Raw genomic sequence first — 23,369 nt, forward strand, 5'->3', positions numbered from 1 at the left:
TCATAGGGAGGGTTAAACGATGGTGTTTCGGGAATGTGGAGATGGGTGTGGAAGAGGTGGAGGAGTAAAGAGGTGTGAGACGGAGGGGTGGGAAAACGATGAGGGAAGTAGGGGGTATATAATCAGATAAATCAATAACTTTATTAGCCCCTGCCTGGTGATCGGAGAGTGCATTGCACTTATTCCTGTATCTGTTTGTTTGTCTGTCTCAGTAATCAAAATCTTATTTACTGATTTTATGAAATTTGACCTCCGGGTTGATGTGTGTGTAACAACTGAAAAATAGTACTGTATATAGGCCTGTGAGCACGACCAGCATGATGTGTAAAGTACTTGAGAGCATCATACGAGATGCCTTGATGGAACATCTACTACGAAACAACCTAGTAAAGGAATGTCAGCATAGTTTTATGATGGGACGCTCCTGCTTGACTCAATTACTTAAGGTGCAGGATTTGTGCACACAGGTCCTTGAGCGTGGTGGGAATATTGATACACGTATTGTATATCTAGACTTTGCCAAGGGTTTCGACAGTGTACGTTATGAAAGGCTGAAAATTAAACAGGGAGGGTGTGGAATTCTGGGGAGAGTCCGAGCGTGGATAAAATTATCTTCATGACAGTAGACAGTGTGTGGTGATTAATAGTACAAAATCGTCACATGTACCCATGAAAAGTGGGGCACCACAGGGCAGTGTACTGGGACTGACATACTCAGGGACGCTAAACACCATGAAATTGACTGGTCATGTGGTGGCTTCCCCCAATAGTAAATTACAGGGCACTTCTCCTTTCTCTACAAGTAGATAGGAATAATGATTGAGTGTCCAACTTCTTCTTTTGATATTTTGAATCAGTGCACAATAAGAGGTTCATTGAACAGTACAGTACAGTACATTACTTATTTCTTAGGTTCTGATTTTATGACTGAAAGAAAAAAATATCAATCATCAGTCACACAGTGTATAAGAAATCCATTGTGAAAATCCCACTACTGTATTCAAATATACATTACAGTACCCCAAGAATTCCCCCTTAACCACACACATCAAGTAATTCCAGTGAGTGTGTGCATGCTCTCCTGTCCTGTCCTACCAGGCTGCTGCATTAAACGATCACAACTTACTTTGCTTGACACAATATTAAATCTGCAATTATAAAGGACACACATGATTATGCACCTATTAATGTTGAACAAATTTTTATACTTTCTACAACAAGCTACTTTTAATATGATGGACCTACAGTATAATGTCTATAACAAGTTATTAGGTTTGACATATGATGTTAAACATAAAACTGTACAGGGAGGGTGAGTGAGTCTATGACCGTCATGAGGAAAACAGCTCTGAACACACCACCAGAATAGCACTGTACAGTGTATTTTGACCCTGAAGAATGAAAGGAAATGGATGAAATAAAAGTTGTTCTTTCAAAATAAGATTTGTATTAGAGATGTATCATAACCTGACCCTTAGATTATTAATAATTATACCATGAAATGAACTTATTATCACATATTATTATTAAAAGTAAGAGGTATACAGTATCTGATCAATTTCAGTGAGCATTAGTATAGTTCAGTATCTCAACAGCAATTATAGTTGTACAGGTAGTTTACTTGAACACAAATTACTGTCCTAAGGTTATAATTAGATGTAGACTTTACAATTAGTTAATTTCATTGTTGATTCTTATGTTAGTGAGATAATTCTACACTATATGATGAAGTAACTATGTACTGTACAGTCACGAACAAAAGTCCTATTGCCTCTTCTACTGCTCCTTGAATCTCGGGGTTTGTAGAGCAGCAGTAGAAGTGACAGGACCTATGTATGCTACTGTACATCACACACTCTGGTTTCACTGGTGAAAAATATATTTATCATTGATACAAACTGGCATTAATTCAGGGGAGCTCTGAAGGTATGGGAAGAGTTGTGTGTTATTATGGATTAAGGTTCAGTGTGGGATGTTGAGAAGCAAGGACAGTGATGTTAATAAGGCTGAGATAGTACTTGTGGACCAGGTGGGTTAATGATTCAGCCTCACCCAACACGAGGCATTTCTTCACTCTCTTATGATACTTCCCACACACCTGTATTAATTTGTTTACCTGGTGTTTGATGCAGTTGTTAGTGGCTTTATTAGGGAGGGAAGGATGGCTGTTCTTGCAGCCAGCCACCATTATTTTGTGTTAAGAATGAGTACTATGAGTTGAACTATTGCTGAATAGCTGATAAAAATGGAGGATGTGTTTGTGTGTTTTGTACTGGAGAAACACTGGACATAATATATCCATTTATCTTTATTTTGACGACAAAAATATTTTGAGCCAAAAGTGACAGTGAGTACCTGTATGCTTCTCATACTTGGGGATGGTCAGGTGTGGACCAGCACAGGACACACACTGACTAAAATTCCTTTTATAAAACATGCAAAATAAAACAAAATTAAAATAATACTTTCTCTAATGAACAATAAAAACTGACACAAACTTTCAATTATACAAGAAGTTTGTGTAACTTAATTCACAATAGTTATGAACTACGACATTCACACCATATTTGTCCGAATGAATAATGTCACTGGGCCCAGGTACAGAAGAATATCTTCCAAATTCTTTCAGCTGGAGTTTGGGCCAAGAAGCATTGTTATTAAGTCATCTCTTGGTAAGTTTAGCCACACATGCAGTACAAGTACAGTACTGTTATATGACAACAACTTCACACATCAGCATAAAGGTTCTTGATGAAAATTAAAACTAAAAACTAAAGAAAATTTGAACCTAAAAGACTAAACAAGGAGCAGTCTTCCAGAGACATCCAACAGCCAGAAACAAATATTAAAGCAAACTGAAGATACACAACACGACAGGCCATCAGGCACCCAAAAACCTGTTATCATTTTGTCAATTGTCTCACTTAATGATACATGCTACAGTGACAGTTATTATAAATTATAGATATTCACATTACTGTTTCTGGCAATTGGATGTCTCCAGAAGGCTGTCCCTTAAATAAAATATGAATACAATTTTAAAAAGGACCTTTTCATGTTTCTTTATTACATTATATGAAGAATATATAGTACTGTAGTAGTAGTAGTAGAGTATCAATATATATCTATATATATATCTGCTGTCTGATGAGGTTTAATCTTCCAGTGTAACATTCCGGAAGAGGTAACTCATGCTCTCATTGTTGTGGATGCGGCGGATGGACTCGGCCAGCAAGATGCTGATGTCAACTGTCTTGATCTTGTGACACTGCATTTTCTGAATTTCATGAGGCACTGTGTTGGTGACCACCACCTGCAGGGAGACAGTTTGTGTGTCTCAGATCATGTAATGTCAGTTATGAGTCATGTGTTAAACCTAAAACATCAGCAGTTTTATTGACACCATGTGTGTGTGTTTAAACAATAGTCTGAGGTTAGCACTCACGTGGATCATCATGGAGAGTAAATCAACAATCTTTGTATATAACTTCAGTATCTTACTATTAGCTGAACATACAGCAGGTGATGTACACTTAGTCTTCTCTCAACACTTCTGTCAAATCCTAATTATATCCATCAAACCATTTACTGAAGGACATGTATGTGTACAGGCTTGGCTGAACAAGAGCAGTCCAGACAACAACAAATCCCCCCAACACAGAGATAAACACAACTACTGGAAAGGTAATACAGCATCTCTCACACTAATGAACCTACAGGACATATTTCAGGTACTCTTGATTTACATGTGTTTGGTTTCCACCATTTTTAGAATAACGTTGTTGGTCCATTTACACGTTTTTTTATTTTATTTAGGTGGGCTTATGTTTGCAATAATGCAACCATCGACACACATCATCATTGGGCTGGAAGCGTGGTGGTATGGCACCGTCATCCCCGTATGAGAAGCACGTGTACACGTGGCATGAGAATGCATGCCTTGCGTAGATACAGTCTATAATCATGAAGTGCTACACTGCTACAGTATTTTGTGTTGCCGTATACTGTACGTATATTGCACATGTTTAGCCCAACTGATTATGTCACCAAAGCATCCTGTAAGTTGTCCTGGTACCAGTGGTGCTAAGAAACATAAGGCCATCACCACTGAGGGTAAGATGGATGTGCTCAAACATTATGACAAAATTGAACAAAGAGCTAATATTAAACGTGCCCTTGGAGTTAATGAATGTCAAATATGGAAAAATCGTGACTGCAGAGAAGATCAAGGAAAGTGGCAAAGAGTGAAACATTAATCAGTGCATCAAGACCTTGTATTCCTGAAGTTTGATTAAGGAGAGAATGTTGAGTATTGTACATAGATCGAACACCAAACTCACGAAAATGTTCCTGTCAGTATGCTTGTGATACATGCCAAGGGCTGCTGCTGCACCTACACAAGGGCAGCATGTATGTCAGTGTTATCTATAAGGGCTTTCTTTCCCACTTAAATTTTATTAAATTCCAAAACTTTACTTATTGTACCTTCCATACTAACAACATCCAGTACTGTACAAACCTCATCAATAGGAGAATCATCAATGAGTCTTGGAGCATCAGATGACAGCAGACCGTGTGTAGCCATTACATAGATCTTGTATGCACCGCGGTCTTTTAATACCTCTGCTGCAGCCACAAAGGAGGCAACGTCGTCAATCATGTCATCCTGCAAAGGGAAAACTAATTATATCTACAGACCTCAAGAAACATGTAGTGCTTCATCAACATGTCTGAATTACATGAGTCAAACTCAAATATGACTGAAATTTGCTTAAACATTAGTTTATCCAAAGGTTAAAAGATGTGTTGCTTTGTAGTAAGTTTGCTTAAATATGATCAAAGTTTGTAAAGTTGTTGCATAAACAAAGAAATTACATTAATGGATTGAATCCTCTGATATAGTCCTTCGCTCTGCAAGTGGTGGGAGACAATATATATTATACAGTACTGTATATTAGTAATCAAACCACTTACCACCATGATAGCGATGCGACCTCCCACATCTCCGACCACATTAATAGGAGGCTTCTCCTTGGCAGCAAGAGCTGGCACTCCCACACCCACGTCCATGATGCGTGAGTGTTGAACAAGTGGGGGAGAGTTACGTCCATCAGCCAGTTCATCTTCATTTGTTTTCTGCTCACCGTGAATAACTGCAATTCCTATGACCCGAGAGAGAGCATTACAACAGTGATGTGTGGGTGTTGGACTGTACAGCTGACCTGGCAGTACACACAATTTGTATATCAAACTCACATTTAAAGAAGGAAAATTATATGTTAACAATACTGTAGTAGTTGATATAATGTTTCTATCTCTTACTGTGAGTCAGTTACACAAATGTGATACCTGTACTTATGTTACTGAGAATCCTTTACCATAGTACAGTACAGGCAATAGTGACAAGCTAAACAAGTGCTGCAGCAGACAACAGTTTGGTGCTAACAGGGTAGCACTAATGCAACAAAAACCAACAATGCTAAATGATAGTGATGACAACACAGTAGTTGTCAATGATAAACAATGAGAAATAAGCATTGGTGAGAGAAACAAAGACAATAAAGACAGAATGGTAACTGCAAATTTGGATGAATAATGAGTGTACGAAATATAACAATAAAGAACAACTGTGTAGGAAGAGGAAGAAAGTAGTGTGATGTATGAAGCACTAGCAACAGTGGTGCACTGTCTACAAGGGGTAAACTTGTGAGCTCCAACAGAGGCAACACATATGGTTGTCTCATCTACATTACATTCACTCATCCTCAATTACAGATCTTCAACATCAGACAATAACACCAGCCATGTTATGTCTAGGTAGAAGACCTAGACTTATATACTTATATACTGTACAGGGTATATACAGTACGCAGAACATTCCTCGACTGTATATTACTAATTACAGTGAATCTACTTTGTCATATCCATGTCAAATAAGTAGGCCAACACTACATGCATATTTAAGTAGAACTCACACACTTAGAGAGAGAGACACACACACATTCAACATTTAAATCAAGGAAAAACACAAAAACATCATAATTATCTTTTCAGAGAGGAGGCGACTAGTTACAAAAAATGGATAATACAGGAGTTGTGCACCGTGCAGAAGGAACAGGATGTGACACAAGATATGAGCTGGTCTGGGTATTTTTGGAGTGTTCCGTGTAGCTTGGGTCGGTGTGCATGAATTCTTTAAGTCATCATAGAAATAAGCTCGATAAATGTGCACCTAGAAGTACTTTTACATTGTCCCATCTCTCGCTCTCCTCCTCCACCTGACCAAGTAACACATTTACAGCATCCTTCCCTAAAACTCTTGGCTTCAACTGCACCTACTGTACTTGTTGAACCACTCATCACTGTACTCTTTTCAGTATGACACTCCCTCCATCTCCCTGTTCTTTATTACATCAATCATTTACATCTATATGTCTTGTGATATTCAGTCACCTCTCTTACACCTAATAAGTAACTTTACTCTTCTGCCCTGTGTTGTAAAACAGTCCATTATGTTTAGGTCCAACTCAGTAAAGGTGAGGCAGTCTTAGTCCAGACATTAAAAAGAGTCCAAACCTTTGATTACCAGGTGCATGTTCCAAAGTGTGGTACAGTTCATGTACACCATCACTGTACAACACCAACAAAGCTTGTACAATATAAAGTACAGCACAGGTTAAGTACTCCAAAAGCATCAAGGGTGACCACTGTTGTTGCTGCTTTATTTAACACCATCATATTTCAAATACTTTAACAAGTTTATTTTGACAAAGACACCTGTAGGATGATTTTATTTATAGATGTTGCATCCACAATTATTTTTATATACAGGTAGTGTACACATCCAGTGTACGGAACGAACTATCCATATAAACAGTGTGATGCACTGAAAATATTTTTACAGTGCTGTACAGTAATTTTGAAAATTCACAATTACGATGATAGATTTTAAATGGACTTGGCTTATGCCATCAAGCCCTTTATGCACAATTCTGAGTCAAAGTCTGTGGTTCTAAGTTCAAGTTTAAGCTAAAGTCCACAGAAACTGAATAAAAGTTTAGACTTGAGTCCAAGTGTGAACTCCAGTACTGTACTGTACAGTGCAACACAGTGTGTTCCCCATACTACACTGCAGCTATCATGTGTGTGACAGTGAGGGTGTACAGTACCAATCAGGTTGTTGGGTCACTAACCTTTTATATATATTTTATGAGTAGAATTTGCTTCTTAATTACAGCATCTTATTTAACAATATTGTACTTAAAATATTAATAAAATTACACTAATTGTCTAAAGGGAAATATTAATGGGAAATGGAATGTCGCGCGAAGCTCCTGGTATTTACCTCACAAACTTCTGGGTCTGTCAGTCCCCTCACCCCAGTCTTCCCATTACCATAGTCTAATACTTTTGTGAATATGTTTTTATGTACTATTCACTGGTCCCTACAACAATGATACAACACTGCATGTACTGTACTATATTATGTTTAATATATTAATTATAACACAAGTCACATCAACTCCACCTATCAATACCCAGCAGCAAGAATACAATAAGTTTGGGGCACTGAACAACAGAATGGCAGCTTCCATTCACTAACTCCATCCTACACTACCAGCCACCCCACATGATAGATGTTCAACTACCAAGGGAAAATGGAACGGAATAGAAGAAAAATTTTCCCTAACCTCCCTCTAGGTTTACTGAGCCTCATTACTCACAAATATGATCTTTAAAGTACCTGTACCAAATTTCTGGTCAAGTAAGCAGAGCCTTCAACCTCAAATGGTGGGTGATGACTATACTGATACCAGCCCAACACAAGTAGTTTCTGACATAATAATACATTTTGAAAACCAACAACATAACTTACCAGTCATCCTCACAACAGACATAAATTGACACAAAACAAATAATTGTCGCGTGGATTTCTTGACAATAATAATCTACATCAGCAAAGCAGGAGTGATGGGTATGGGTCAGAATCAGCAGCTGACTCACTGATCAACAAACACTACCTCTGGTTAACATCATCCAACATTAAATGACTGCTAATTACAATCATCTACAGGTGAAAACAATTACTGTAATATACTGTAACTCCATGTTCCTAAATCAGTACTGTACATGAATTATTATGATTAGCAGTCCCGTAATTTTGTTAACTACCGTACAGTATAATACAGAACACATTAAGCTGATTGTAAACCCATCCCATAAGAAATACTGTATGTGCAAGACAGTCTATCAGTACCTACTGGTGCAAGTCTTTGACATATAGTTTTACTGATACAGGATCAATAGTGACAACATCAACAATTACTGGCGGAGACACGTTCTACAGGAATGATCCTCAAGTTTAAGACGTTCTTGTTTCGTGTGATAATTTTATTCTTTATATAAAAGGTCTTGTATCATTCTTCACTGCTACAGTAGTATATATATATTATGACAATCTTTGTAGCTGTTTAAACTGATCATTCTTCAAGAACGCATCAAATACTCAAATATTTTCAACAGGTAAGTTCATTTTATGCAGTAGATTCATTGTCTCAGTTTCTGCAGAATTATAATGACAATTTTAAGTGTAGGTTGCATGTGACGCTAACACGTGTCTCTTCCACAAGGTTTGTTCTATAGTGACAAAATTGCTGCTGACAAGCGAACAATACCTCTGGGCGACAGTCCCTCTGGCAATGCAGTAGACCAAACCTTGTGTGAAATTCAAACTGGAAAGCTACGCACAAACCACTGAACAATAACAACAATAACAACAACAGCGAGGACATCTGGTGCTACAAGCCTGTAAAAAGTGTTCATACTCACCGTTTCCTACAGGTAGTTGGGGGGGAGGGGGAGAGACGGAATATATAAATTGAAATCACAAAAAAAAAAAGCTGTATTTATATTACATTTATCACGAGGACATGGATACATAAACAAACTTTCCCGTCTGTCACACTTTTAGAATAATTACCGAGGTTAGTTTCGTTCTAATACTCTCCTTAATGTCAGTTCACATCCATACCTCACCTCTTGTACATTATCCTTACATCTTACACTATACAGTATCTAGGAGCCATCTCTCACTAACCTGGACGACACAAATATATTTTTCTAAGTACATACAGTATTCACCATCCTTACACCAAAAATAGCCTAACCCTATTTAATAAAACCCAACAAAAACTTAACTTAGCTAACTTTACCCAAGCTCGGTGACTATCAGTGTTCGGTGACTATCAGTGATCAGCTCAGTGACTATCAGTGTTCAAGACCAGCTCAGTGACTATCAGTGTTCAAGACCAGCTCAGTGACTATCAGTGTTCAAGACCAGCTCAGTGACTATCAGTGTTCAAGACCAGCTCAGTGACTATCAGTGTTCAAGACCAGCTCAGTGACTATCAGTGTTCAAGACCAGCTCAGTGACTATCAATAAGTAGAACATCTCCCCACTGGCCTAGCACCCCACCTACCCACCCCACACTAGTCACTAACTCCAGGAACAATGTCTGGATGTAGGTACTCAACTATTCCTGCCATAAATGTCCCTCCACATCAAGCTACCATATAATCTCCATATACAATTCTGGCAATATTTTACCCATATTTCTATTGCTGCTGATAAAAATGATTATATATATATATATATATATATATATATATATATATATATATATATATATATATATATATATATATATATATATATATATATATATATATATATATATATATATATATATATATATACCGTACTGTACATCCCAAATTACTAATAAGGAAGAAACTAATATATCAAGGTTTATGAATTAAGCCTGAGTCTCACAAGCCTGCACTAAACACATTAATCAATTACTATACAGTCAAATTTCCTTGTGTATCCTTGAATCTGGTACTGTGCAATGGTCATACACAAAAGCCATAATGCAGATAAAATTTGGACATTATGTAGCATGTCTGGAGTTTGAATTAAATAAATAAATAAATAAATAAATATCCTGTATATATAAATAAATAAATAAATAAATAAATATATATATATATATATATATATATATATATATATATATATATAATATATATATATATATATATATATATATATATATATATATATATATATATATATATATATATATATATAACTCAATTTACATCACCTTAAGTTTCAACCCTCTGGCTTATTCCATCTGAAAATTAACCAACTTGTGACCTAATCCCATTTCCAAGGAAGCATCAGGGTGGTATACCTTCAGATGGAATAAGCTAGGGAGAGAGAGAGATAATAATAGGGGGAAAGAGATAGGTAAAGAAAGAAAGATAAAGAGATAAGATATTAACAGAGACAAGGATAAAGAGAGACACCCTGTACACGAAGAAAAAGTTTCCAGTTAGTTATCAGTGACTGTACCAATACACACATACCAGAACCAACTCTCAGTAAGTCTATACATCTATCAATCTCACTTTTTTCAGTCTAAATGGGCGAGAAAATAACAAAATAAATAAAAACTAACCCATCAATAACACAGATCTTCTGCAATCACCAGCACATGAAAAACCCTTGAGGAGGAACAGGGCGTCTATACATGATGTTACACCAAATCTATGTATACATCTAAGTTAAATATGCTAAGCATTTATGTACAGTATCTATAAGTTAAACAAAGTATCTATGTATCTATAAGTTAAACTAAGTGTCTATGTATCTATAAGTTAAGCTTAGTATCTATGCATCTATAAGTTAAGCTAAGTATCTATGCATCTACAAGTTAAATAACACTTAGTTTCATATTGAAGACTAAAACCCACGCAGAGGCCACAAGTACGTTATCACCTTCACTCTAAACCGACATTAAGTAACGACCAATCCACCTCCGTCAAGTTATAAAGGACAAAAAAAAAGACAAAATAGGACTATTTACAAAACATAATAGGAACACATTCATCACACATTCTCTGAGCACAATAATAAAAAATACAGATGTTTTGCAAAATAAATACAAATAAAATAAATAGGTACCATAATTTGCGTTTTATGCCAGGAGAAATAGCCGAGACGGTCGGTCAACATAAAATAAGGCCTTTGTTATATTCCTGTGTTGTTGATGATTCTGAAGCAGCCGGATGATATCATGTGGATGACTCACCATATTAAATTACTATGGAAGTTATTATATATCTTAACATTTTTTTTCTTCTTCAGGATTAATTATTTCAATTTGCATCAAACTCAAATTACATAAGACTTGTATCACTGTACCATATAACAAAAGATTATCACTATCATAAACAAAAGACTATCACTGTACCATAAAAAATAAGACTCACTGTACCATATAACGAAAGATAATAATCAGTACACCATAAAATAACAATCACTGTACCATATAACCAAAGACTCTCATTGTACCATACAACAAAAGACTCTCATTGTACCATATTAACAAAAGGGGGTATTAAGTAACTAACCCAATCTGAGACGCTCGGCATAGGATGTGGCCTTCTTGGCTGAGCCGGGATCACGCGCCACGATGACTGCATTACGGTAGTCAGGAATCTGTAATTAAGAGAGCCTGGATATTTTCTCCTCTGTCAAGATCAGTGAGGCAGTATTTTCATGGTATTAGTGGGCCAGGTATTACGGTACAGGTAAGTTCGAGGGGTTAGTGGGCCAGGCAGTACAATATGTTCGAGATGTTCATGGGCCAGGCAGTACAGTATGTTCGAGGTGCTAGTAGGTCAGGCAGTATGTTCATGTCATCACCCAAATATCAATATGAATCAACAAAAGCCATCATTGCTCATCCCATGTATATGTCTCAGTGCCCAGAAGGACCTAGAGAGAGAGAGAGTGAGCAATGTGTAGTACTCACACTCTCCTGGATGTACTGCAGAAGGAAGGGGGAGGCTCGCAGGTTGTCGACGGGGCACTCGAAGAACCCCTGAATCTCCTTCTGGTGTAAGTCCATGGTGATTATGTGCGTCAGGCCGGCCTTGTCTGTAAGTATCATGAGTGTTGTAAATATTTGCACTATTCATTCTGGGTCCCAGGTACAGTTCACCGTTATCAACCAGGAGTTAAAAAGTTCATGTGTCTGCTGGAATGGATGAAAATTTTGCCATGGGATAATCTTCAGTTATAACCTATCATCATATCTTTCCCAAAAACTCACTCAATATCAGTTCTTTGGTCATTCTCATGCATCACTGTCCCTTGGAGCCCCCACCCACCATTATATTTAGTGCCTCCATCACCCCCATCCTTCCAGTGACCCACAAGAATGTAACCTTTTCCCTTACCCAAAAGAAATGTAAAAAAATAAATTATGGGAAAGAGGAAGATAAGGAAGAGTGAATTCATTGGGTTTGGATCCAAGTCCTGTGCTTGATTCGCTGTCATGGTGGAGGTGAACCATAGCCATGCTAACGATAGACTCCTGCAGAAGAAGGAATGGCAGAAGATAAAAGGTCTTAAGTTAGGAGGCAACAAGATGGTTGATGTGAAATGTGACTCAGTGAAGCTAGTGGCTGGAGGGAAAAAGACAAGAGAGTTTATGTCAGATGAAGAACAGTGGAATTGCACAAAAGAAATTAATTCCAAGTAAATATCAAGTTTTAAAACTTATTCAACCAAAATAATGTTGACTCTGATTAAGGTGAACTGAACAAAAGATACTTACACATCATTTTGGCAAGTAATTTTGACACAATACATCCCCTCTTCCTCATTTTGCTCTGCTTACAGTAGGGTAAGTATGGGATGACCCCCACGATGTTGCGTGCTGACGACGTCTTGCAAGCGTAGGCCATGATGAGCAGCTCCATGATGTTGTTATTCACATCCCTACACACATTAAGAGCTTTAGCATACAGCAGGCAAGTATGATCAGTCCTAAGGATGCCACCTTGACTCTTCAATATCAAAACTGTGTAAAGAAGTTTGTACTGTACTCTAGAGATAATATATAATAAATGCAAGGAACTGAACTACTGTAAGTATGCAATAGCACAAATAACTCATTTTATTCTTGCAGTGTTAAGAAAACCATACACAGCATCAGTACCACAAAGGAGAACACTTGAGCAATCTAAGTTCTTACATTTAAGCAAAACATCTTAACATAAGCTCCATAATCAAGAAAAGCTTTTAATAGTTTTACTTATGAAAGACAACTAGAGAGGAAAATACCAAAAAAAATTACAAAAGAGAGAACATCAACCCTTAACCGATGGCTAATGTTTCCCCCATGACAAAAAAAAAAAAAAAAAAGGGAACGCAAGGAACATGAAATTTCCAATGATGACGAAGACAGCTACCGGTTAAGGGTCAAGTTTAACATCTAGCTACAGCCGCACCAACAACATCCTGATACTGTAATAGTCTGGGTCCCACCAGAACTATCAGGAGTACTTCAGCAGCTGCATCAGTTACCTTTATCAATGTTGATCATGAGTGAATTAGTGACGAACTGAATGAGGGAATAAGTGAGTGAACAAATTAGTAACTGATGGAGTGAGTGAGAATGAGAATGAATGAATATAACTAACTGAGTGAGTGAATGAATTAGTGAATAACTGGGTGAGGTTTCCGCTAAATCTTGCTTGGGGTATAAATTTAGGTCTTGAGGGTTTTTATCTACATAATAACATCAAATAAGGTACTAGATTTTTTTTATTATTATTCTAGCAATTCAAACATCCCGTTCCAACTCACTAATAGGCTAATTTATCCTCGTAACACACTCTGGAGGGTACATAATGATTGGGGGTTACACAATGACTGGGGTTATATGATGACTAGATAGCAAACAATGACCCAGGCACACAAAGTAACCTAACGAACTATGCCATCACCCCTAAGATAACCCACGTGTCCTTTACGAGTATTCGACAATCAATGTTTTGGTCTATGCGTCGTCAGTGACTTCTTAGCTACTGCAACAGTGCAGACACGACCATTCCGGATCTTGTAGTCAAACCAAAACAAACCCTAAAACCTCCCCAAACAAACAGGTCTTTAACATGCAGTGAGTAACAAAATAAAGCATGCAGAGCACGTCACCAGTCGATGCCTTAAAATTATGAGGAAACTAGTAGGTATGTAAATAAGATGAGATAGAGGGAGAGAAAGTGTAAGGAATGTTAGCTAAATAAACTCTCTACAGTCACTGGCACGTTTGTAGATATCATTGAGACCAATAAAGCATTCTGAGTATTAATAATTATAAGAAATGAATTACTACAGATACTACAACTACAACAACTGCTGTGCTCCCGGCACATCCTAATTGACCTTTTAAATACCTGTACATATAGAGTATTCTAAATATTTTTAATTATTTAAAAGGTCATTAATTAAAACTAATTACTCTTATTTTTAAATTATGATTCCAGATCCTTAATCAACACGTAAAGAAGTAACTTTGTATGATATTTGAAGAAAATCCTCGATATGACCCCAAGTGCCGAAATGCAAGGTATTAGGCCAGGCATATTTTTTGTCAAACTAATGTGTTTATATAAAGATAGTCTATATTTTTAATAAAATGTAAATAAAAATTATTCAAAACTTATGGGAACAGCAGGGTTGGTAAAAAATACATATTTTTTAAACAAAAACCATTGTTAAAATATACACTATATATTTTTTAAATTCTATTATGTTTTAGAGATATTTAAATAATCCTCATAATAGTACTGTATGGTGTTTAGGGCACTCCAAGCAGTGAGAAGCAAGAGATCTATGAGCCAACCTTAGTGTACTCGTACCTCAGTTGATGGATGAATTACTTCAACCCCTTGAATACAACGACTAAATCTTATGAGTACAAAGTTTTTGTACTCGAGGGGATTAGCCATCGTTTTAAAAAGATAGGACAACATATAATAGGTGTTAAATATTGCATTCAAGGGGCTAAGTCATTGTACTCGAGGGTCAAGATATCTTACTCAGTGGGTGAATTCATAGTACTAGGCAGAGGCATAGTACTGAAGGGGTTAAACCCAAATTACAGCTGTGAAAATAGTAAAGATAATCCTGGACTTTCAGTGAGAGGCAGTGCAGTACAGTATTTCCATTGCAGCACAACTCACTACACACAAAGGGACAGAATAAAAGTTAAGAATTATCCACTTACTGACACACTTACACCTTTATAATGAGTAACTAGTTGCCCTGTCAATGTGTCACATCCCCCATCCCACAACTGTGCTCACTCTACATATAAAACACTCTTGTGCATTCTTCTCCTCTTGCCCACCATAACTTATCCCTCATGACATGAATTCTCATTTATTGTACTGTACATAATTACAGTATGTATCCAGTAAATCTAAATTTAGTTGTGCATTTCATAACAACATTCCATTACACAGTCAGACTCACATCAGTTCCAAACCCTAGGATTTACTTCTACTACAGTACTAGTGACGACACAACTCACAACCACTGCAGAAGCAGACCTAATGTGTGTGTTGTTCATATCAAATACAGTCATGTCACACCTCTGCATCACATGGAAGTTAACTGCACATGCATAAAGCATAACATATGTCTGTTTCTATTTCCTGGATCACAAGATAAGTGGGTAACTGAGTGACCTGAACACTGCTGATGAACACCTGAAGCAGAACAAAGGTCAACGTTCCCAGTACTCTTACTTGGGGTCGGCCGTCTGAATGAGGTAAACGCTCTTCTCTCTCACTGACTCCATGATCTCAACACTTGTCTCTCGGTTGGCCATTTCCTTCACCTCTGCTCGCCCTACTGTCACCTCTAGCCGGCTGCAAAGATGCCGCACACACAAAATAAAACAGGTAAGGGGCTCTAAACACAGCATTTGCCGATTACATAGACATAAAGAGAGCAAGCTGACCCTCAAGACTTTCATTCACATACACTGATCAAAACATAAATACTGTACAGTGTTGAATACTCTAAACAATTACAATCATCTTCATGTACTGTTAAAAATAATCTGTTCTTTTACTGAGTGTTTAATAACATTTACAACACTATACTGTACAGGAGTGGATGTGAATGAAGCACTGAGGGTAATCAGACATACAGCAGGATGGCAAGCCAAGCATGAAGTTTGGTTTGGGGAGGTCTTCAGACCAAACACAGGCTTGTGATGGGACAACTCACTTGGCAAAAAGTCATATTAAAGAATTTCCCGTCAGTAAACAGTTGAAGGCGTGCGAGGAGCTGCATGGAGTCAAGAAGGTTTGTCTGGACACCCCCACATAGAAGTAACAAAACTTGCTACGTGAATGAGGCGTGACCAAAGGGGGCAAAAAAAAAAAAAGGATATAAAATTAAAAAGAAAAAAAATAACAAGCAAGATAACAGCAAAATGGCAAAGTGCAACAGAGGCGAGAAAAGCTGTTTGTCACACATGGGAGCTCTTCTAGTCCTGCAGCACAACACTACAAGAATAGCCAAGTGGAAATGAACAATGTAAACATAAGGGGAATCAATGATCAGGTTATGAGAGCATCCTTATATGACTATAAACATGTCTTAAATATTAGTACAACTCCCATTAGGTCAAGAGTCTGTCACTCCTAACATTACTGCACTACCCTGTACATGTCTCACTCCTCCTATTACTAACATGTAAAAAGCAACACTTGAAGCACCTGAAGTCATAATCACACTGGAGTAAAAATCATGGATACAAGGAAGATCATTTTACATAAACTAATCACAATAATATGGTCTCATGGTGTTAATTATGAGTTAAGTCTGAGTTCATATGACTTCCACCACCCACAAACACAATTTAACTGAGGTCATAAATCCTTCACATATGGATGGATCTCCCCAAGGCTCAAATTCATCCTGGGTGTGAGTGACAGACAGCATTAAAACAACTTCTGTACTGTACTATGAAAATCCAATCACTGTACATTTAAATCATACCATAAACAAAACAAGTGTCATGGATATTTGGTCAGATGTATGAACAAAAACACCCACACCTCACCACTACGGACAGCAACGCAGGGCAAAGGGTAAACAATGAAGGTGGTGTACAGTAGTCAGAGGAGGTAACATACAAGTCATCATCAAGTGAATCTTCTTCTTCAATGGAACCTTTATGCCTTTATGCTCAACTTTGATGTGACTGTTGACAAGCAGTGAAGAAGTGAGACTTATGAGAAGAAAACCTCCAATAGTAGGAACAGTTACAGAAGACTAGGAATAAATCAACAGGGTACAGTTACTGAGGCAGACATGATGGTACAGTAGGTCTGGCAAAGAAGACAAAATACTATTGTACAACACTTCCAAATATAGTTTACACTGTTAGTCATGTTACATATACAGAGCTTGAGAAAGAGAGAGAGAGAGAGAGAGAGAGAGAGAGAGAAAGAGAAAGAGCGAGAGCGAGAGAGAGAGAGAGAAAGAGCGAGAGAGAGAGAGAGAGAGAGAGCAATAAAACTGATCCCGTGAGGTATGGTGGTTGAGGTACTGTACAGGTAATGAGTGCTGGAGCAAGTCTTGTGATGCACAAAATAAATATCTAATGCTGCTTTACCTGGTGTTAAAATGCCAACACTGTACAATAGGTGGAATCAATGGAATGGCTCATTCCGTTAAACATATGATTTTCTTTGTCTGATGCACCAAGCGACCCGTCTGGTTAGTGGACCTTGGAGGACAAGCTACGGCACCCTCTAAACCCCACAAACTAATCAAAGAACCCCAATTACCTTCTTTTGACCTGACACCATTCAAGCTGCAGGATATTCAACTAGGAACCTTGTCCTAAGTCAAATTCTCTATGTCAGGTATTTTGGAAATTCTCGTTATCATTTGTTAATTTCAATATTATGGGAAGTTCGGTTCTTTTGTCCCATCTAATTATAAAATCGTTGTCTTGTTGTCTCTTAAACATGTAGTCTCTTTTGCTTTTAGTTATTGTTTCTCTGACGCTGTATGCACTGACTACCTCCACACCCAGAAATGTTTGGCAGTGCTGAAGCCACAAATGATGTCCTGTTGAAAATATCCTAATTATTGGACAAAAAGAAAAAAATAATAATAAATAAACAAATATAACAAAATAAAAATCAATCCAGTGAATGGTTTAAAATGGAATGGACTTTTCAGGTAAGAGTTGAACAGATGCAACACACTGAACCGTACTCTACTGACAAAATATGGTGAGACACAACACTGTAATGTGTATAAGAATGTTGGTGACTACAGCCAAAACAAATATATATTGTATAATGTGAAGTGAAGATTGAACACCATCCAAGACACACAAAAAAAAATTTAATCAACTATTTTTGTGAAAACATTAGATGTCTACACATTTCTTTATCTATGCAGTTATACTGTAATACTTTTTAGCAGAAACAAAACTCCACTAGCACCTAAAGGTCAAACTGGCGACTTTCAATGAGTAACTAGTTTATACAACACTCAATATACAGGTATTAATCAATCTTATTTTTTGTCATCTAATAGTTTTATATTATCATAATCAAACATCTTTACTGAGAAAACACACATTAAAATTTACAACCATATTAGCCTACTGAGGCAAACTGTAAATTTGTGGCCCCACAGCTTAACTACTGTACTGCACCACCCAAAAAGAACTTACAACACTGTCGCCTCTGCCCCTCAGACTCACTTTGTACCTGTCTGAAGAATAAACACATCTCGTCCCCTTACGGAGTCACCGATTTCCACCATTGTTTCTTGGTTGCTGCTGTGGTAGGTAGAAACGTTGCCAAAAGGCTTTCCCAGCCGACTGAATGAGAGAACCAGTGTGTGAGAAAGTGGATTTAACACCGAGTGTACTACTGTGTCTTACTGAACACTTGTCATGTCTCTTTTTCTTAAGTTTTGTCTCATAATATGATCTACTGCTATCTTAGGTACCCTACTTTTACCTTAAGATGTAGATCTCATATTGTTGTCTAGTTATATAGTATATACTGTATATATAAAATTCTTTGTTAACAGTCAAGTGCCACCTGATGAACTGAAGTCATAAGAGCAACATTAATGACACAACAACAGGTGAGATGTAGCGTGTTTGTCAGGTGATGTTCACAGACACACACAAGTGAAGTGTTTATCGTGGGAAGGAAGCGAGTCACTATCCTAGGATGACAAACACGATGAAGAATTATGTAATAATACCAGAAACCTGTACAGTACATACGGTAACTGTTTTAGTCTCATCGTAATTTATCAGGTTATGTTATGCCTTATCTATATATAAGAGAACTGTAAATTAACACAACAGAAAAAATCTTCCGTCAGCCCACATAAAAAAAAAAAAAAAAATCAAACAAAACTTTCTGGTACATTTGACAAAACACTCTAAGTTGCTAACGTCTACTGAATACATAACAATTTGGATCACCTGAAGAAGAACCCACCTTATCTCACCTTAAAATTAACCACCCTAATACTAAATTAATCTACAGCCTCCCCCCCTCCCCAAGTAGCATCAAGGTGAAATAAGCTGAGGGGCTAATCTTCAGGTGATCCAACAATTAACCATCAATAACAAATACTGCCACAAGAGGAAGCAGCCATGGGGAGTAGTCTACCGCTTCTACTGAAAGGAAATCTTATCAAAACACAAATCAAAAGAATACAATATTATATTAATAAACAACTAGAATATAAGACTCAGAATCAAAAGTTATGTTAGTAATTATACAGTGACCATCAACCATAAGGTACAGTATATCACTCTGTATTACATAATGCTTCTCCTAATGTCCATTATGGTAACTCCTGTAGACTGGTAAGTTCTTTCCAGATGGACTCACACATGCAAGCACCCATCCACATATGCTCTCTGTCTCATATTAAACAGAAGGTTAACTTTTCTGACTTGGCTAAGATGATCTAACTTCAGTTCTCTATCTATCCTTATAATAGACATCTATATTTTTCAAACTTCACTAAGTCAAGAAAGTGTCGAGTCATCTTCGGACACCTTCCTTATGGCGGCAATTATCTGAACGAGAGAAAGATGAGAACCACAGATCATCAGTGTAGGAGAAACCTTACTGTTGGTGAGGTTCAGTTAGTCCTCTCACCACACTGTATGGAATGAAAGACAAAAATCTAATGAGCTTCCCTGTACAAGAAGAAATCTACTTTTACATTACTGGTATATAAGACTTTTTCAACACAAAAATACAGTAGCACCTTTGTATGAAATTGTAACAAATCCATGGTATGACCCCAAGTGCTGAAACACATTTCCGTAATTGTAATAAAGTCACAAAAAAAAAGCCGTTACAGAAGAGTTGAGAACTTTTCTATCAGTCATGTGGCTGACTCTTGTGTCCAACTGAGGCTGACTGATGTTTAGAAAAAGTTGGTCACCACCTTAACAGTCTGAGGTTATACACATTATGCATGATACAAGAGAAGGATTTGTCAATTCCCTCAGAGACCAGAACTCTCCAATTTGACCTCACCAGGATGACACCTCAACAAGAGCAGTCTAAGTCCTGGTGACCACACTACACAACACATCAACAGCTTGAACTGGATAAGTGAGGAATAATGAAATGTTAAAATGTTATTCTAAAACACACAAAAGTGGTAAAAGTACACATAATGACAAACTGGAATTTGATATGAATTAAAAAAATAAATAAAAATGACAAATAACTTGAAAAAAGTGCACTACAAATTACATTCCAGAAGGTTGTATCTCTCAGCACTATGTTGATCCATTATTACCTGGTATTCTTCAGTCTAAAGGGATGTTAGTGTTTATTAAATGAGTCAGTGTTTGAAATGTCACAAATAATCAGTAAACTTGTAGCCTAACACACCAAACTTTGTGTTTTGTTCAGTCATTTTACTTAATTTGTGTTATCTACCCCTGATTCTTTTGTTATTATTTTGTTATCAGTGGACGAATTACTTCTATAACGTAAACACACTAGCAAGACCTAGCACGCAATCTGTATAAATAAGAGTAACGCCTAAAGAACTAACAAAATAATAGCAGCTCACAGGTTTGGAAAACTAAGGAATACCCAATCATACAACAGATCAATTCTTCTTCTAAAATACGTATTGGTCTATATAGGTAAAATCTTCCAATAAACAAAATGTCTGATCTAATACACTTCAGTGCTGTCATTCACTACCTAACTCAACCTACTACAATATGTAAGGCACAATACTTCAATTTCTTCCTCAGACTAAAACTTTACCAATATGAAACATTTATAATAACCAAACCTCCAAACAATAAACTATACAGAATGTGTCGTCCAGAAGACATCATTACGTAATAAACTTAGAGTTGAACGTGACACTGTCAGAGTCTCACCTTGCTATGAGGTGGGCAAGTTCTGGGTGAGAGTTGCCAGCCAGCAGCACCATCTCCTTACTGCCTCGAGTCGTGTCCATGGTGTGAGCTGCTTGTTTTCTGTGGGGGGGATACAACTTTATATACACACCCCCCAAAAAATTATCTCTAGTTTGGTGACCAATAAATAGTATTCAATTTGTTCAGTTTTTCTAGAGATGCAAGGGTAGAAAGTAGTCCTGTAAATCCTTATAAACTAATGATAAAGACTGAAAAATAGCCAGGCTCTGTCTTGATTCATCCTAGAATACTAAAGGAGAGTTGGAAAGGTCTACCAGCCTAGGCTGTGGAACCAAGAAGAGTACTGGGCTTCAAAATATCCCTTGACAAAATTATCAAGAACAATGGAGGGATCCTACACAGGCCACTAGCCTCCTTTCCTCGGCATGGGCACCTCTAGTGGGTGGCCATTAGGTAAATAAGGTAAGGTAAATGGAGTCATTTTTTCCATACTTCCGTCTCTGGGTCCTTAACTACAGGTGCACTCAGGTAACAAATGTTCTATGACAAAATCCTCAAAGCTCTAGTTTATCGAGGCTGGTGTTAAACAGTATTACCTTGTGTACCAGGAAGCAGGTAAGAGGAACTACAGGAATAAGCTCATTAACACAGCTCGCACAGTAACTGCCGACCAAAACACGGGCCGTGACTCCAACATTTAACCATCAAAACCCACAAAATTCTTTATAGATATCATTCCTAACACCCTCGATATCACCAATGTTTATATAGTCGTCAATCTACAAATATCAAGTCCTCTGACACTCACATTCGCCGCAACGGTTTACAAATGAACTGATAGAAAATTTATTTTTCCGTCGTGAGACTGCTGAAGCTGGTCCCTACTTCTAAACGACGAAAACAAGATAAGACGCATATAAAAAGCTTATCTTAATGTTATCATTACCGTTGAAAGTATTTTTCATATTTGTATATATAATATTCAAGTTTTTCATTTAATTCAAAGAAATATGTATACTGTATACAAATATTTTTTTAAGAAGATAAATTTCAATTCGAGTGTATTTACTATTCTTGTTATATCAATATTTTCACAATTCAAGATATAAATCACTACATGGAGAATCTTCCAATAATGAATATTAATAATATTTTGTTCTCGAGATATAAATATTAATGTTAATTCATTTTTTAATTTATCTATTAATTTTCGTATTTCAGAAGTATCCTTTAATATATAAACAAAAGAACCAAATACTATGGAGTCAACAGCTGAAGATCAAGAAAACAAAAGAACATCGGATGATACTTTTAAAACTTTTTGCGGCCTATAAAATATCGACGACAGAAGTTTATAATTTCCTAACCAAGGAAAGTATATAAAAGGAAGTGCGTCTCCCATACTTTACTTTGATACTCCGATTAGCCTCCCATCTAGTGGCCAAGCGTTTTTAAGAGAATGTTTTTGTTTTAAGGGTATACTTTAATAAAAAATATTATTTAACGAAAACCACATTATGTATATCGACGACTCAAAATTCTCCTTTTGATTTACTTCTTATACATTAATTATTACTGTACACAAGAGCATAGATCCTGAGGGATGCCTCTTCTTACGATCAAATTGAGAGATTTCCTATATTATCATCCCACCTACTGCACAATTCATGTACTTCTGCTAAGGTCAACCTATTGGTGATCAGAAACAAAGTCACAGGAAAAAGTACAATGTGCTTTTTGTTATGATTATGTTCAAAGGCACATTTCTACACATTTCAAGTCATTCCTTTCAATCACAATATATCCATATCAGTGGATTTGATTTGTACACACATACTGTATATCACAGGTATACTATTCATGTACGGATTAATAGAAGAGAAACTTTTATTGTGTTCTTTACAAGTATTTTAATCAATATTTATAAATGGTCTTACAGACTACAAAACACTTTATTTGTATTTAAATGTGCTACATGCTCTACAGTAATTAATTACATTAAACTGAATAGCTAAGCTACTTTTA

At 36.8% G+C, this 23,369-nt stretch overlaps 1 protein-coding gene across 8 annotated transcripts; it reads right to left on the reverse strand.

Moving 5' to 3' along the window:
- Window positions 1–1,430: 1,430 nt before the first annotated feature.
- LOC121853668 (phosphoribosyl pyrophosphate synthase-associated protein 2-like) lies at window positions 1,431–22,284 on the reverse strand. Of its 8 annotated transcripts, none has more exons than XM_042347999.1 (11): window positions 22,153–22,284; window positions 21,345–21,443; window positions 18,660–18,779; window positions 15,670–15,792; window positions 12,690–12,853; window positions 11,883–12,007; window positions 11,479–11,566; window positions 8,830–8,835; window positions 4,975–5,162; window positions 4,520–4,666; window positions 1,431–3,313 (listed from the first exon to the last, which is right to left on the reverse strand). In XM_042347999.1, exons 2-11 carry the CDS (start codon window positions 21,422–21,424, stop codon window positions 3,155–3,157), a joined length of 1,200 nt encoding a protein of 399 aa, XP_042203933.1. In that variant the 5' UTR covers window positions 21,425–21,443; window positions 22,153–22,284; the 3' UTR covers window positions 1,431–3,154. The 8 variants fall into 8 exon arrangements, with proteins under 8 accessions (XP_042203933.1, XP_042203932.1, XP_042203935.1 ...); XM_042347998.1 differs by lacking the exon at window positions 22,153–22,284 and adding an exon at window positions 21,941–22,086; XM_042348001.1 differs by lacking the exon at window positions 18,660–18,779.
- Between the last annotated feature and the right edge of the window lie 1,085 nt (window positions 22,285–23,369).

Source organism: Homarus americanus, unplaced genomic scaffold (assembly GCF_018991925.1).
Source record: "Homarus americanus isolate GMGI-L3 unplaced genomic scaffold, GMGI_Hamer_2.0 scaffold4896, whole genome shotgun sequence".
NCBI lineage: Eukaryota > Metazoa > Arthropoda > Malacostraca > Decapoda > Nephropidae > Homarus > Homarus americanus.